The following is a 19,265-nucleotide window of genomic DNA, read 5'->3' on the forward strand; positions in this document are numbered from 1 at the left end:
TCTTTTTATTTTCAAAAATATTTATTTTGTTTCTAAAAAAGTTAAAATAAAAAAGCCCACCTTATGTCAATTTAAAGAATATTTTCAAATAAACCTACAATAGTCTCATTACGTAACTGATGACGCATTAATTGACCGTGCTTACATACTATTTGGTTTGAATAAATTTTAGTTGAACTGGAAAATCGTGGCCATTTTTTTGCCTACGTGGAATAATTGTTAGTTGTGGTATATAGATTTTGGTGAATTGTAATTTTAATTGCATTAATTATTATATATATATATATATTTAATAATTATAACAGTCTAGAATATATGATTGGTGAAAGATTGTTAATATGATTTTAATTTTGAAAATATTAGTTTTAACTAATTTTGTTTTAATAATGTTTATATGTTTTAAAATTAGATAATTATTTTACTAATTTAAAAAATATGTATAATCCTTATAATTTTTTAATGTTATAGATATCAAAAATGGTGTTATCAAAAATGGTTTTTTAAGGCGTTTTATATATACATTTTTTTTACTAACTTTTAGGTAGTTTTTGTTTCTTTTTTATATATTTTAAGGCGTGTGTTTAGCGATAATTTATAACATTTTATTTTACTAAATTGTATACATTTTTTAAAAATTACTAAATTTAATTTATAATATATAATGTTTACATAGTATTATTTTTTAAAAGGTATTGCATATATGCATTTTGTCTTACTAGTTGTCTTATATGTATTTGTGTTTTATTAATAACTTACAAATTTTTATAGTTTTTAATATATATATATATATATATATATATATATATATATATATATATATATATATATATATATATATATATATAGATGTTGGTAACAATGTATATACATTCTCTTTTATGTTTTTTATATTTTTCTTGTAATTAATTAGAAAAATATACTTAAAAACAATGTTTTAAACTTACTTTTATTTTATTTTATTTAGAATGATATATAATAAAAAATTTCAAATAATTTAACTTTATTTTCTATATCAATTTAAGGAGTTATAGATATTTAGATAAAAAGTAATATATATGGAATTTTTAGTAGCACCTTAAAGGAAAATTTTGTTTGTTCAAAGGAAATTGTAACTATTTTGACATAGTACAATGAAAAACAAATATGAATACCAATTTTAAGAAAAAAAAAATAAAAAGAAATCAACAACATGATTTTAGCATTGGAAACAAATTCGATCTTACATGTAAAAGAATACTTGGATTATATAAGTTGTCTACATTAACTTGCATAAATAATTTTAATCCTAATAATAATACTTACAATTATTTTACTTGTGTTCATGAATTATATAAGTTGTCTGTATTGACTAATATGAAAACTAATATTTGGAAGTTAGGGTTTGGTTGGAGAGAGCTGATTTATATCTCATTCATATTTATAATCAATATGATAATATCACTTGTATTGGACCTAAAACATTTATTAACTTATATCAACGATTAAAACCAATTGGTACCATGAAGACACTTAAGTTCAAAGTATAACAATAAATGATGAATGTATTTCCATATGTTATAAGGCATAACATAAAAAATTAAATTATTTTTTTTATTAATTTGAAGAAATTCTCACTCACCACTTTCATAATATGTTAAATATTATTGCATTGAGAAGAGAATTTTTAGTTCAATCATCTATCATATTTTATTCAACTTTTAAGGTAAGACAATGTAAAGTTTTTTTTTTTTGTGACATTAGTATATTTTGTAACATTTTAGGATTGTTAAGAAGTTGAACTTATATATCGTTAAAGGTGTTAACATCAAATTCTCTTATTCTTTTTTCCTGGTAGAAAAGATTATCTCATGCAAAATAAATTTGTTGTATATGATTTTGATATAAAATTTATGCATGTCCTTATTGGATAAGAGGAAATAACACATGATTCCAAAATCATGAACGATGACCTTAAAAGGGATGATGCACTAGTTATACCTAAAGGTTAACTAATTTTGTATAGGTATATGTCGTATGTTATCACATAACAATCAACATGTTTTTTCTATTTGTAGAAAAGTACTACTTTAGGATATTGAAATTATGTTAAAGAGATAAATAAGGTGTCACATACACTATTAAAAAAATATTTGCAAAGAGATATACAAAACTCATGATAATTGTTTGACCATCATCATTTATCATTCAGAATTGCCATTAAGAGAGCACTTGATGTATTGGAAAACAAATTATCATATTGAAACAAAGACATGTTAGGAATCAAAACGAGTCTAAGTCTCACATTGAGTAGAGGTGACTTAGGTTTCTTTAGTGTTGAATCTTTGAGGTGAATTTCCCATGAAAGTCTCATCAATGGTACGAAAATTGATTATTTGTCTTGGTAATCGACTTATATGAGTACACCATGGGTGAAGAATCTTAGATTTGACGAATTTCTTATATTAAAAGTCTTCATGACAAGAATTTCAGACAAGCGTATCCTGTTGTGGTATAACAATGGTATGATAAGGTCACCATTAAGATACTCTTCATTGGGAATGTTTTTGCTTAAGGTGATACGAGTTTCTTTAAGGAACGTTGAGAATGTTCAAACTCAAAATCAGCAATCACAAATGCAAAACACGAATTGCATAATTAAAAAAAATGAATAGAAGCACTTAGTTTGAGGGAGCCATGTGAAGGAACTCCATACACTACATTTGGAACGCTTTACTAGAAGCACGAAAGTTGTTTGATCCATGCCACTTGGACTCTTGCAAAATAAGTGAACGAGTTGTCACTTGAACCACCTCTCTCAAGATAATACTCTTGATCAAGAACACTCAACTCTTCAAATTGATGAGATTCATTACTCATCAACCAAGCATGCCCATGTACATTGATTGCCTCCTATTTATAGGGAGTGAGGTTGACTCATTTTTACATGCTTAATGATTGACTAAGTATGATTAAAAGAAGCGTAAGGTGCAAGCTTTCATTAATGCTTAGTGTACAAGAGAAGCTAAAGTAAAAGATGTGTCCCACAAGCTATTAACATGTGGTCCAAGCTTTTCTTTCTCTCTAGTTAAAGAGCTACTATGGTGCTTTCGTCAAGTTAGCTGAGATCTTCAATCGCCACTGCTGAGCGAGAAATCACTATCGTTGAGCGCCTATCTTTAGAAATCACAAATGGGTATATTTCTTTGTGTCATTCTTTACTCATTCTTTATTGCTACCTCCAATGAAGCTAATGTCACTTATTTTTTATTCCATGGTCTGATTTGAGATCTCATAATTGAGATAGTCATGGTTGAAAATGTTTTCACTTAAAGGGAAGTGTATCAATGTAGAAGGGATTAACCCTTGGGAAATGAGAGATTATTGAGAATCCAAGCGTGAGTCAAGTTTTACATTGAACAGATGTGAGAAAGTTAAACACCATATAAGAAAGATTATTCATAAACTCGTTGCATGTTTTGGGTTGAAGATAACGTGGGTTTGACACAAGTTTCATTAGTGTTGAATCTTCTGGTGAGTTTTCTCTTTAAAAGTCTCATCAAAACACCATAATTATTTTAATACAATTAAAAATATAGTTCTACTATGTTTGATTTTGTATAATTTCTCATAGAAAATGAACAATTTAATCAATCATACGTGGACGAAGTAAATTGAGATAGGGATGGAACAAGAGATAAATAAATTTGTCTTTCGAGTTTGTAAGGATAATTGTAGGAAAAAGCTTAAAAGAATATCAAATATGTTTTTTTCAATTGTTTTTGGGTCTTATTAATTTAAAATATGATAATTTAATCTATGTTTACAATTTGCCTTACTCTTTTTTTTTCTTCAAAGATCATAAGGAACTACCTTTTTTTAGCCATGAATATTATTCTTGCTTTCTTTAATTTGTTATTTACATAACGTGTTTTTTATACCTGTGAAATTATATTTATGCGAATAAGTGTTTTAGTGTTACAAAAATTTAAATTTATTATTTAAAGTAATGCAATTATATCTACTTATTCAAAATTAAATTAATTTAAATTTTGATAGAACAAATTTATTTTGATTTTACGTTTTAAAATATAACTTTTTCTGTTAATATTTTACAACGATTTTTTTTTCTTTCATTTCATTTCAATTTTAAATTTATTTTAATGTAAATTTATATTTTAACATTTTTTTATAAAGTTATTTTACAAAATTATGGACATTGACAACGATTATTTTATAAACGACTACCGATCTGTGGCGAGACAAAGTATTTAACTCAAGACAACCAGTGGACATTTAAATATTTTTTAATATTTTAATTATTTTTGAGTTTATTTGATTATTTTTTAAATAAACAAATTTGTGAAAACTTATCTGTCTAATCGATTAAATTGTTCATAAATCTTTTATTGTTATTTTTTCCATAATTTAACTCATTTTTACTTTATTTTCTTTATTCTTCTTAATTCAGCCGGTTTCTATTTTTTTTTCTTATTTGTTCTTTTATTTTTTTCACTTTCTAACCAAGCAAAGTTAAGGGTATGTATGGATCAAATTTCAGTTAAATTAAAAATTATAATTAGAATATTTTTTAATTCGACTAAAACTAAACTCCGTAACTGTTTTCCTCCCACTTTATTTATTTTTCTCATCCTATTGTGACACTTAGTTTTGATTACCGACATGTGTGATAAATGTCACCACCACCAAATATGGTCCTCACATATTTTCTTTCCATTATCCTTTTTTTATTTTTCTAGACAAGACAGAGAAAGAGAAAATATTTAATTTAAAAAGAAATGTAACTTTCTACAATTATTTTCTAGTCATTCTTAATTACGTGATTTTAATTTTATTAAATTAAAATAAGTTCATCCTTTAATAAAATATTTGTAATTTTTTAAGTCTAATATAACTGCATGACTCCTCAAGAAAAAAATAGCTACATAATTCGTAAATCTAACCTTATAAAATTTTTATTATTTTTAAAATTATTTATTTTGGATATAAAAATATACGCATCTGCTAGTTTAATATAATGGAAATAGGAATAAAGAAAAAGCATAATTGTTCTACTAAAAGTAGCTTATCAGAAACCACTGAAATCCAAAATTTCAAGTATTAATAAAAATAGTCTTTTTAAAGCAAGGTTTGTGTTTGAGAAAATATCTTAAATGTGTAAATTTATTTCATTGACAATCACAACTTATGCTTTATTTTTATTTTTTTCATACACACATTTTTTCTTCTTAGAAAGGAAGGTTTAATGTTATAAGGTTAGGTTTAATGTTATAAGGTTCGGACTCGAGAATGATGGTGAAAAAGAAGAGGAAGGGGAAGATGTGGTGTAAAGTGGACAAAGAATGAGACCATGAAAATATTGGGAATAATCCAAGTGCGAGTCAGTCTCACATTACATATAATAGACAAAGTTAAACATTATATAAGAATAAAGACCTATGCCTTGAGGTTTTGGAATAAAAATGGTGTCACATGATCTATATGTGTAAGACTAATACCATATATATAAAACGACAATATCTCAATGATCATAATTCATATGAAAAATAAATAAATAAATATATATATATATATATATATATATATATATATATATATATATATATATATATATATATATATATAATCCCAATCGGAAGAAATGTTTTATGAATACACTTTGATTTTATGAATCCATGTAAGATAATTTAAGTATTATTAGGAGGATCATAAAAGATAATTTATCTTAAAACTTTACACAATAAAATTATATATCTTCAGTTAAAAAATACCATATATAAATTTATATAAATTATTATGATTTCTTTTCAAAATAAATCTATTTAAAAAATTACCTAAATAAACTCATTACAATTTTAATTCTAAAACATAGGTTTGGGAATTTGGTATCTAAAGAGTTTAATTATCAACATGAAATAATTGCTCCCATCTCATATGGAAAAAACTACTTTGAATTTGGATTGAATTCCAATTTGATTTTTTCAATTTTTTGTTTTTGAAAAATGAGAAAAAGGAAAGGAAAGAAAATATAGTAGCTGCAAAATAAGTCTTGCATGTCAAGATGTATAGACGGCTAAATAAACACCACTATTAAAAAAAAAGCACGGTAGCAAAGTTGTATAAAAAAACTTTACAATGAAGATTAATTGTTAGAATTGTGGTCAAAAGTTGTACACATGGGAAATGACTAAAAGGCGTTTCAGCATCCCATATTTATCTTCAAATAAAAAATTCATTATTATTCACATATTCAAATATATAAGTATCAAATTTAAGTCTCATTCACATTTTCACTGGAATTTCACTCGTACCCATATATGTTTTTTCATTATTTCAACCTCAATTAATTAATTTTGATAAAATAATAAAATATTACAAAAAAGAAAACATAATATTATCGTATATTGAATATCAAATGAGGGTATTCTTGTTTTTTCAATATTAAAGAAATTATAATTATAATTGTATATATTTTAAATTAGGGTACCAATAAAATTTTATGATAATCAAAATATTTATTAAATTTACAAATGTTAATAAAAACTAGTTACTAAATTATAAAAAATATTTTTAATAAAATATAAAAGGAAACAAATATTCAAATGAAAAAATATTGGTATAATTACTGATTTAGTACCCCAACTTTTTGGTTAAGTTCAATTTGGTCCCCATACTTTTGGTTTGTTCAATTTAGTACCCAATTATCTAAAAAAATTAATTTGGTCTTCTCCATTAAGTTGAAGTTAACACCGTATCTATACAGGACACATGTCAAGTCTTTGAATTTAATTTTTTTTTTAATTTTTAATTATTTTTCAAAAGAAGTTAACAACTGCCACACATCACTTTACCATTGTGTCACGTGGCAGCTTACAATCATAACGTGACAGTGGTAGTAGTTGTTTTCAATTTAATTTTCTATTTAAATTTTTGGTTCAATTTAGTACCCCAATTTTTTAAAATGATTCAATTTCGTCCTCTCCAATTTAAGACCAAATTAGTAAATAAGCTTAATTACAACTTATATATACATGTTACAATAACTTTTTCTAATATATACATCAAGTCATTTCACCTAAATACTTAAATTATTTTATTTTTTACATTTTTTACCTTTGTAATTTTTTACACATGACATCTTTTACACTTGTAAGAAATAAAATAATTTGAATATTTAGGTGTAGTGATTTGATGTATAAATTCAAAACAATTATTTTAACATGTATATATAAGTTATAATTAAACTTAGTTACTAATTTGGTCTCAAATTGGAAAGGACCAAATTGGATCATTTTAAAAATTTGGGATACTAAATTCAAAATAACTATTACCACTGCCACGTGTCATGATTGTAAACTGTCACATGGCGTGATAGTAAAATGGCACGTGTCAGTTTTTAATTTTTTTAAAAAAAAATTTTAAAAAAAAATTAAAATATTTAAAAAAAAATAAAAAAAATAAAAATTTTATGGCTTGACATGTGTCCTGTATGGACATGACATTAACTCTAACTTAACGAGATGGCCAAATTGAATTTTTTTAGATAATTTGGGTACTAAATTGAATAAACCAAAAGTATGGGATCCAAATTGAACTTAACCAAAAAGTTGGGGTACCAAATCACTAATTATACCAAAAATATTTTAAATGTTTCTTTACTTCAATTTTTACAATTTTAATGAAGTCTTTTTTTATACACTTGTAAACCACTTGATCAAAATCACACAAAGAACAAATATTAAACTAATATTAATTGAAATTTAATGTTTCATCTTTTGAACTTCAACATATGTTGGATGATATAAATATGTTAATGAAAATTACATTAAATTATTATATTATAGTAAATAAATTTTACTTAGAAAATTATAGTGATAAAATTACACTAATGATAATGAGTTAAAAATAAAAATAATTATATAAAAAATACCAAAACAATATTCTACATGATAAAAATAAATAACAAATAAAAATATTAAAAAAATTATCAATGTCGTCTCTTAGAAACTATTTTGACAAACCCGTGAATGAAATCACACAAAGAAAAATAAATATGTAATTAAGGATACGGTAAGATGAAAAATATTGTAAAAAATCTAAGAAAATTTTTCAAATATCAACCTAGTCGAATGATTGAAAGATAACAAAAATTATTTTAGCAAAACAAAAGAATTTTTCAAGTGAAACAAAAATTAATAATATTCATCCTCCTCTCCATATCCAATTGAAAAAATCAAGTATTACTCATATTCGTACCCAACCAATACATAAATTTTCCGTCAAAACAAAATAGATTCAGACAATATCCATGAGACTAGTTTATTTGTTATCCTAAAAATGACAACAATTAAATAACATAAACCATCATTAAAAGATTCAGAAAAGAGAACGATAATGATTTTATTGAGAACCGTCATTAAAAAGTCTAGGAATTTTTCAAAATGCCCAAATTTATTGTTAATTGAGAATTTTGTACACTAGGACCAAATTTTCAATATGTGAGTACCGAATGAATTTATTTTTATGAATAACATTATAGAGATTTATTGTTAAGAGTTTAAGGAGAGTCGAACTTTCACATGAATAAGATGAACAATATATAAATAAAATTCATAATTTTATCATTTTAAGTTTTTGAATCGAAAATAATATTTTATTTTTATATAAGTTTGTTCACCGTTCCTTAATGTTGAATTGTTGAATCTCTTTTGGAATAATTTATTTAAGTACTCTTTTAAAAGTTTAATATGGAAAACTTGTTATGAATTAGGTAAAGTTGTGAAATCTTTAGCTTAAGCTACATAGGATAGAGCATTTGTCTCTTTCATACCCTTGTGGTCAACCCAAGTATAGTAGTAAAACTCAGTCTTCTTTCTTTTTTGTTCACAGTTCTTCATAAATTTACCAAGATTTATGTTGTCTACGTATCTTGTATTAATGGCTAAGATACTTACACTTTATTTATTCTTTAATGGATTCCTTAACTAGCTTGCTTCATCATCATCCATTGTGATTTGTGATGAACCCTACGGCATCCATGTTTAATTAATAAGGGAGCCTTTTAATTTAAATTTGACATAGTATCAAGTTAAAGCAAAAATATTAAACACAAATAAAGCAAACCAAATGCTTCTAGACAAACCAAAAGTAGTTGTCATAAATTAATTTCATATTTCATATTCAAAGTTATCTGGTGACTATGATATAACAGATTTGATATTTCGTATATTGTAATTAATTGTTTGGTACACCACCAAATTATATGATTTTTTATTATATATTGTCTATCATATTGTGTTCCTAGTATCAATGTCTTTTTATTTCTATGCCATCATATTACGAAATTTTGATAATTAAAAATATTTTTTTCCAATTAAAAATATATTATTATCTTCTGAATTTACGAAGCATGGTTTATATTATTATTTTCCCTTTTATTTATTATGTTACTTTTTTTCTTACAACCTATCAACACCTAACATAACAAGTCTTTCATTATTTTTTTTTTTCAAAATGGATGGACGCTTTAGAAAAGGAGTTGTTGAGTGTTGAATAAAAGTTCAAAAAATTTAAGAATAAAAAAAATTAGAGCTTCTATCCATAAAGCAATGAGATATTAGAAGTATAAAATTGGGGACGATGATCTCTGACGTTACGGAAATAATTCATAAAATAAAAAAATAAACGGTAGACCAGACAAGTGGAAATATAAAAAAAGGGACACCAAATAAAATATTAAAGAGAGAGGGGTTAGTTTTGCACATGGGAAAGTGGTATATGCACGTGCTCCACCACCGAAAAAAAAAGTTAAATAAAAGTTCATGCACACACACACATCGAACTTTGAGAAAAACGTGACCCAATAATTAAATACCCATAAAAACCTTAACAAACATTACATCATCCAGATAAATAACCCCTCACCTGTCAATAAAATAATTAATTCAACTTAGTGGTAATATTTTCTTATTATTTATTAATATAAATATATAAATCAGCTAAATAAATTTTAATATTTTAACAAAAGGTTCATAATTTTTTTTCTAAACTTAGTTGAATTAAGAAATTGGTATTTTGGAAAGCAGTGGAGTTAACTCGTTATGAGATGAGAGACAAAACACACCAACTTGTTAGGGACCACAATAATCTATCAGACAACAACGCGTCGTTTTCTGTACTTTAATCCAATTTACAAATAGTGAAAATTATAAATTTTATTATATCCACAATCACTCGGCTTAAAGAAAAAATCAATCCAAAAAATCTTTCATCTCAAGAGATTTAAATCACTTAAATTTTTTAATAATATTTTACATTAATTTTTTAATTATACAAATTTATTATTAATAAATTAAAATATATTTTATTTAGTAAAATACGCGTTAGAAAGCAAAAACATAATTTATCTATTTAAAATTAATTATAACATGTTTTTGTAATTATTAAAATTGTTATTTTAGTATAATAGAAATGCAAATACATATTTATACAGGGAAAAATAATGTGTATTCACTACCTATTATAGTAGTAAGGTATGAGTCATTAAAATGTAATATTTTTTTATCAAAGAAGTATAACTTATTTGATTGAGCAATTAATTGTTGTGAATTGTTTTACATATATCTAATTTGATTATGAGAATTGTATTTTAATTCTTTATTTAAAAGCTAACTAACTTGTTAGTTAATATTTTATAAGTTAAATGGTTTATTAATTAGTATGTTCACTCGTACACTATTTAAACTTTGAAATAGAGTTATTATTTAATCAAGCTGTTATTGTTTTCAAGTATTTATATTTTACACATAATTTCTCTAAACGCGTTATTGAAAATGAAAATATGTACAACTATTTATATTTTATACATAATTTTCCTAAACGCGATATTGAAAATAAAAATATGAATATTGAAAAATCTTAAAAAAAATTTGGAGATACCCGATATAAGACTAAAAAAATATTTAAATTGGTAAATCAGAAAAAATATTTAAATTGTTAAAATAAATTAAAGGATTGACTTTTTATATTTAAATTATTAAAAGTCATTATATAAAAAAATGTGATAGTTTAGCTGGTTGGAGTTTGTAGTATGAGCAATTGGGTTTTCGATCGATGAAAACTAATTTTAAGAGTTATTTTTGTGAAGGAAAATTTAGATCTCGATTGATGGTATTTAGTATAATTGTAATGACATGTAAATATATGTTTGTTTAAAATTAGGAGTGACTCTCTGGGAGAGCAGTGAGAAGTGGTATGGAAACTCTTAAGAATAGTGATGAGAAGTGTCATCATATATATACTTCGTCGGAAAAACTTTCAAGGAAAATGATGGAAAGTGACATGTGTACTTTGTCAAGGAATACCTAAAGGAAAGTGATGGGAAGTGAAATTTGTGTACTTTAACGGGGAAGCTTTTGAGGAGAGTGATGGGAGGTGATACCTGTGTACATCGTCAGGGAAGCAATCAAGAAGACAAGAAGAGTGATGTGAGGTGGCACCTGTGTACTTCATCGGGAAATCTCTCGAGGAGAGTGATGGGATGTGATATTTGTGCATGTCGTTAGGGAAGCTCTCGAGGAGAGTGTTGAAAAATGGCACTTGTGTACTTCACCGCTAAGAGTCTTGGGGAGCAGCAGAAGTGGACCTTATCTGTACGACTTATGAGAAGCAAGATGGGTGGTTGGTGAGTGGTTCTTGGTAAGCTGCGTGTGAGAGTTATTGTGGAAACTTGGTTTGTAATGTTGTGTATTATTAATTGTGATTATATGTTTTGAATTGTTATGTGAAACAATAAACTTTGTGAATGGTTATGTGAGACAACCAATAAAATTGAATGATGTTGTGAGACACAGGAGATATGAAAGGTTTAGGTGAACTTTTATATCATTATTGATGTCTATTATTGTTTATGATGTTTTTGTTAGTCCACCCTAGCATGTGTACTTTTGACTATTATGATCGTATAAGTGTTGTCGATATACGAGATTAGATGTTGATATGGATGCACAACGGTGAAAAGCATAGTGTTTGTTTTGGCAAAGAACTTGTTTTGTATTTGAGCTTGTTTTAGATAAGGGTTATTTCAAAGTAATTTACACTTTGACTTAATTCTAGATTTTTTTTATCTTACTCTTGAATTATTTGGACGAATAAATGAAAGTTTCGATTTTCCATTTTGAATGGTGATATTAGGGTTTATATATATATATATATATATATATATATATATATATATATATATATTATGTTGAAATCAATTTATGTAATTTTAATTAATGAATTATGGTGTATGAATGATGAATTGTGAAAAACAAATGAATATGATTTATGGTTGATGATAATGTAGACATGTTTACCAAGAAAATACCATTATGTGTTGTGTACTACAATGTATTGAATTTGAGGATGATTATAAAGGGACTATTTGACTTTATTTATAACCGAACTCACATAAAAAAGTATCATCAAGTGGAAAGAGTCATTGGAAGTTTGTATGACTTAAATTGCGGTTTTAAATAGAGTATGATATTGTAAGTCAAAGAAATTTATCTTGTCAAAAGTGTGGGTAATGTTCAATTTCTTTATCTTTTGTTTGGTGTTAAAGAAGATGTTAGTGTAATAAGTGAAAAAAATTTTGTATCTAAATTCAATGCATTTGGATGTTTTCATAAATGCACGTGGATGAGATGACTGTATATTTCTGACAGGAGATTGTCAAGAAGTGGATTTTAATCCTAATTCAACCCTCACAAAATTAATTTGTAAGGTGAGGTTTGCATACACACTTATATATTATAAAATTGTGTTAACTTTAATTGAAGTGGGACTTCCAACACACTCCCCTCACATCGGGGCATATACTTCTCCAGCCTGAGACTCGATATTAATGTTGATCAAATAGACCTGATAGCGAGTGGAACAATTGATTAAAAAAAAAGTCAAAAGGATATGTTCTATCTCATGGCTTTGATACCATGTTAAGAAGTGAGCTTTAAGCCTAACTCAACTTCACAAAATTGATTTGTAAGGTGAAATTTACACCCACTTATATAATAAATTGGCTTTGTCTCTAGTTGATATATGACTTCCAAAAAAGATGATGTGATTGTGTGTGGAATGTGACAAAAAATATCTATAAATTTTGATGTGAGAGATGTAAACATTTGAGTTAGTTTGTATGAATAAATATATGTAGGGGTGACAAAACGGGTTGGACCCGACGGGCTAGCTTGTCAACTCGTGTTAAAAGAACGGGTCAAGTTAAAGATTTCAACCTGTCAGCTCATTTTGACCCGATCCTTTCAATTCGTCAATATGACGGGCCAAAATACAGGCTGATCCGGCTCAACCCATTGCCCCATTTTTTGTTTTTAAAAATTAAAATAGAAATAATTAAAAAGATTAATTTTTTTATATTATATTTTTTAAATGTGTAAATATATAATATTATTATAATTTAAATCATTAACACTTACAAATTAAATTTCAATTATTAGTTATAATAAAATAATTTAACATATATAAATGTAATGATTATTTTAACTTATCTAATTAAAAACATTAAATAATCAATTAAAAGTTTAGAAAATATTTTATATGATTAAATACTCTTTTAATATTCATTTATATATATATATATATATATATATATATATATATATATATATATATATAAATTTTAAAAATTAAAAATTAAAAAACAAATTAATTTTTTTTAATTAAGAAAAATTGAGTTCATCCTTTACGAGATAAGTTATCATTATTGACCCGTTTCTGTTTGATGGATTGAACCAACTTGTTTTTAGCGGACCATTGATGGACCAGATCAAAATAGGTCGAACTGATCCGTTTTGTCACTCCTATACATTTGTTTGTGAATTTGAAATATGTTTTATTATTAAATTTTCTTATCATTTTGTTACTAACTTACCTATATACGATTTATGTTGTTATGTGACTCTCATAAGAATATTTTTATACGATAACAAATGAATTTACAGTTAAAAAAAGTTAAACCAAAAAGAAATATACGAGGAGCATAGAAGAGAAAAAGTGCAATATATAGTTTATAGAATACAACTTACACTTGTTTTATTTGATTTTATTTGATGATGTATATATGAATTCCTATGAAAAAAAAGAAACTGAATGTTTTAATAAGACTATATAAATGTTTTGGCTGTGACAACTAAATTAATTTGGATCTACATTTTGATCAAGTAATTATTCATTATATATTACAATCTAAAACCAAAGAGAAGTACTTATACAGTATACTATTTAATGTTTAATAGGAAATTTTCAGGCATTTGCAATAGGGGCGAACTTATAAATACGGAATCTTTTAAGTATTTATTATATATAAGATCGTGATTTTACCCATAAATGCAGGTTAGGTTAATGATTTATGTTACATATATGAGTTATATCTTGAAATCAATACTTAACATTCTTACCAAAATAAATCTTCTTAAAAAATCAATTAAAGGATAAAAAATTATATTAAATAAAAAATAATTAATTATTACTTTTGAATTGAAGAATTGATTCAAACACATTTACGTATTTATGGTCAGCATAATAGTTTAAAAATAAGAGTTTAATACTAATATAATATTGGTCTAATAAATTATATAATTAATTACATAGGATTATTGTTAATCAAAATTTTAAGATGACTATTTAAAAATTGCCAAATTTATGAGATATGCTAATTGATCACAATCTAAAATCTACTTTATATTTATAATTGCATATAGTATTTTCTCTTTAAAAATTGGTCTAGTAATTAGTATCATCGAGTAATAAGTATGTATCTGTGCTTTATATTATAATGGAATAATTTAAAATACGGTTTAATTAAATATTTATTTGATAAATTTTAGTAGATATTTTATTATAAGTTAAATTATAATTAATATAAATTATTAAATTAAAAAATGTTTATAGAAGATGACGTGGCTGCAATTAATTAATACTACAGTAGTATTAACTGAGCTATGATTTTACCACCTCTCTTTGTGTAAAGTCATCTGTTTCTGCCTTTTCATGGATATTTTAAAATCTTCTAATGGCTGTACATTTCTTACACCGCAAACAGCATGAGAATAATGACCATGAATCTTATTTTCCCCATTTTACAAGGAATGGTTTTATACAGTAAATTTATAGTTTTTTCGAGTCAAATAAAGCCTTTTCACATTAGTAAAAAATAAAGCAAAATTTCATTTTAACTTGTTTAAAACATCTATCATTTTTAAATATATATGAAGATGGTTCTGAATAAGTTTACACAATACTATATATACATCAAACAATTGATGAAGCTATAATGAAAATATATTAATTTATTTATATTAGTAATATATAGTGTGTATTGTCAAACATTCTTTTAATAGACTTTGATGAATCAATCCAAACAGGTTTTCATTTTCCATCTATATATATATTTTATATTTTCATAAATTTATACCTGAAAATTATTTTATCGAATAAATGAAAACCAATATGCAACGAAAACACGAAATTAGAATACGTCATAAAAAATAAATTCAATTAAATTATTTTTTTCCTAAATATAATTAATTAAATAAATCTACTTAAATGTGAAAAATCTTTGAGCGTACAGCTTGAAAAATTCAAACAAACCAAACTAGCACATTTTCATAATCAAATAAATAAAAAAATGTTAAGTTCTTGATCATTATAGAAAAATAATTTTAATATTTTCAACAACATTTATAGTAAAAAATTGTGAAGTTGTGATTATTAATTTTAAATAAAAAATTTAGGCACCGATCATTAAAGTTAAAAAAATTATTCACCAAATCAATAATATGAAACACGTAAACTTCAGATATAAACTTATTTATTTAATTAGAAAATAGAAATAAATATTTGGGAAATTGAACTAGAAAGGCTATGAATACTACTCTACTGTTGCATGTAGTGGAGGAGTTACTATTTTTATGCAACAAATAAAATTGCAGTCTCCACGCGAGAAACAGTATGAGAAAGGAAAGTTAACATGACATAAGGTGATTACTCCTGTACTTCAGCTTGAGTAGAAGAGTTTGTTAAAAGAGTGTAGCAATCTATTTTATCGCTCAATTGCACATGCGCTTCCTTCCCCCAAACCTAAAATGAAACCCAAATGCACACTACATAAATATCAAATCCAAATCCAACCAATTCATTACCCTTATCTTTCTCACACATACCACTCCTAGACACACTAAAAATACACTTCACTCTCACACCCAAACAACCCGTGAATGGAATGACAGAGTACCGCTCGCCGCCGACGATGAATCTCTGGACCGACGATAACTCTTCCGTCATGGAGGCCTTCATGAGCTCCTCCGACTTCTCATCCCTCTGGCTGCCCACGCCTCAATCCGCTGCCTCTACCACCACTCCGGGAGCCGACGCCGCCAGAGCCCCGCCGCCACCTCCGCCGTCCCAGTCTCAGTCCCTGCTTAACCAGGAGACCTTACAGCAACGGCTGCAAACTCTGATCGAAGGTGCCAGAGAGAGCTGGACCTACGCCATTTTCTGGCAATCTTCTTATGACTACTCCTCCGGCGCTTCCCTTCTCGGTTGGGGCGACGGATACTACAAGGGGGAGGAGGACAAAGGAAAAGGAAAAGCCCCCAAGGAGACGTCGTCCGCGGAGCAGGACCACCGTAAGAAGGTTCTCCGCGAGCTCAATTCCTTGATTTCCGGCCCTTCCGCTTCCGCTGATGACGTCGACGAAGAGGTATCTGACACCGAGTGGTTCTTTCTAGTGTCCATGACTCAGTCCTTTGTCAACGGCAGCGGCCTACCGGGCCAGGCTTTTTTTAATTCCAGCCCCGTTTGGGTCGCGGGGGGCGACCGGTTATCCGAATCGGCGTGCGAGCGGGCCCGCCAGGGGCAGGTCTTTGGGCTTCAGACTCTGGTCTGCATACCGTCCGCAAACGGCGTCGTTGAGCTGGCGTCTACGGAGGTGATTTTCCAGAACCCTGATCTCATGAACAAAGTGCGGGATTTGTTCAACTTCAGCAACCCCGACGCGGGTTCCTGGCCGTTGAATTGCGTTGCCACCGATCAGGGCGAAAACGACCCTTCCTCACTCTGGCTCAACCCTTCTTCCTCTATCGAAATCAAGGACACCTCTAACGCCGTTGCACCCGCTTCAGCAAATGCAACAGCGAAAACGATGCCGTTCGAAACCCCTGGTTCCAGCACTCTAACAGAAACCCCTAGTGCCGCAGCCGTCGCAGCAGCTCACGTCCCAAATCCCAAGAACCAGGGTTTCTTCCCGAGGGAATTGAACTTCTCCAACTCCTTAAAACCCGAATCCGGTGAAATTCTGAGCTTCGGAGAGAGCAAGAAGAGCTCTTACAATGGGAGTTACTTCCCCGCTGTTGCAGCTGAGGAGACCAACAAGAAGCGAAGGTCTCCTGTTTCTCGCAGCAGCATTGACGATGGAATGCTGTCCTTCACCTCCGGCGTCATTCTTCCGGCTTCGAATGTAAAATCGGGTGCTGGTGGTGGTGGTGGTGCCGGGGGCGGTGATTCCGAAAACTCGGATCTGGAGGCTTCCGTGGTGAAAGAGGCGGACAGCAGGGTGGTGGAACCGGAGAAAAGGCCCCGGAAGAGGGGTCGAAAGCCGGCGAACGGCAGAGAGGAGCCGCTGAATCACGTGGAAGCGGAGAGGCAGAGGAGGGAAAAGCTGAATCAAAGGTTCTATGCGCTTCGTGCGGTGGTTCCCAACGTGTCGAAGATGGACAAGGCGTCGCTCTTGGGCGATGCCATATCCTACATAAACGAGCTGAAGTCAAAGCTGAGTGAGCTTGAATCGGAGAAAGGGGAATTGGAGAAGCAATTGGATTCGGTGAAGAAGGAGCTTGAGCTGTCAACTAAAAACCCTTCTCCTCCTTCTCCCCCGCGTGGACCATCTCCATCTAACAAAGAAGCGAAGGAAACGACGACCAAGCTGATTGATTTGGAGGTAGAGGTGAAGATCATAGGGTGGGACGCTATGATAAGAATCCAATGCAGCAAGAAGAACCACCCTGCAGCAAGGTTGATGGCAGCGTTGAAGGACCTCGACCTGGACGTGCATCACGCCAGCGTCTCCGTGGTCAATGATTTGATGATCCAACAGGCCACCGTCAACATGGGAAACCGGTTTTACACGCAGGAACAGCTCCTGTCGGCGCTATCCTCCAAAATTGGCCATGCACTATAGTCTGCACTACCATTTCTGGCTGTAGCTGTAGCTGTCCATGTAAAATACTGTTCTTTTTTTTGGGTAGCTTAGACTAAATTAAATTCTTGAGGTAATTGGATTTGGGAAGGGAAACGGAGCTCTGATGAAGTAGAGGTGAACTATTTTTGTGTTAATATTATCTGTTTATTTAGATTGTATATATGTTTATGAATTATCATAAATGTGAACCGAACTTGTTAAATTTATGGGTATTTTTCCTAAATCCGTGATGCCTTGCAAGTTCTGTGAGATCATGTTATTATTTGTTGGTGTGTATAGTTTGTTTAGTATATTTGTGGTACTGGTGGCATATCTGCTGCTACAGAATGGGCGTTTTGAAGTGTGAATGTTGTGATTGAGTTCTTCTAGATCTGTATTGGTTGTCTGATCTATGATGGGAAGAGTTTGATTTTTGTGTGGTGAAATGGAGCCAACGCAAAACGACATTGGAAACGTGCTGGGAAACAGTGCAGCATTTTATCTTCTGTCCTTGCTTGCAACGGAATCATGTATGTACCTGGTGAATTAGGTGTGGCCCATTTTCAGCCATGTGAAAAATGCGCACCTTTACCAAATTCTTGGCCCTCATACCTCCTTTTTGGTGGTTGACACACTGTTTAGTTATTATTTAATACCAATAATTATTCTTATTTTATTAATATCTCTACTGTTGAACCATGAACAAATTCAAGAGCAATGTTTTTTTTACCATTTTGGTGTTGTTAAAAACGTTGTTTGAATGTCTGCTTTCTTGTCACGTTGAAGTGTTTGACTTCATTGTTTTTGGCCAAGTTTTTTACTCATTCACACGAACAAACCTCTGGTTTAATTTTCGCAGCAGCTAAAGGCAGATCCTGCTATCGCATAATAATAAAGTTTTGACCTTTTTAACCTACCGACTTTAACACTGAAAATACGGTGGACATGCATGGAGAAATTTAAGGTAAAAGAGAGATGTTGAATTCTCCTCTGTTCCAAAGAGGGGTATGTACTAGGGTCTTGGCATGTGCGT

At 28.9% G+C, this 19,265-nt stretch overlaps 1 protein-coding gene across 1 annotated transcript; it reads left to right on the forward strand.

The window, feature by feature from the left end:
• The first annotated feature begins 16,072 nt into the window (after window positions 1–16,072).
• LOC114178057 (transcription factor MYC2-like) lies at window positions 16,073–18,478 on the forward strand. Its single transcript, XM_028063739.1, has one exon. The coding sequence runs from the start codon at window positions 16,277–16,279 to the stop codon at window positions 18,230–18,232; it is 1,956 nt and encodes a 651-aa protein (XP_027919540.1). The 5' UTR covers window positions 16,073–16,276; the 3' UTR covers window positions 18,233–18,478.
• The last annotated feature ends 787 nt before the right edge of the window (window positions 18,479–19,265 follow it).

This window comes from Vigna unguiculata, chromosome 3 (genome assembly GCF_004118075.2).
Source record: "Vigna unguiculata cultivar IT97K-499-35 chromosome 3, ASM411807v1, whole genome shotgun sequence".
Classification (NCBI taxonomy): Eukaryota; Viridiplantae; Streptophyta; class Magnoliopsida; order Fabales; family Fabaceae; genus Vigna; species Vigna unguiculata.

Excerpts from the sequence above, each read along its gene's own strand:
- LOC114178057 (XM_028063739.1), top strand. The coding sequence starts at position 16,277 with ATGACAGAGTACCGCTCGCCGCCGACGATGAATCTCTGGACCGACGAT.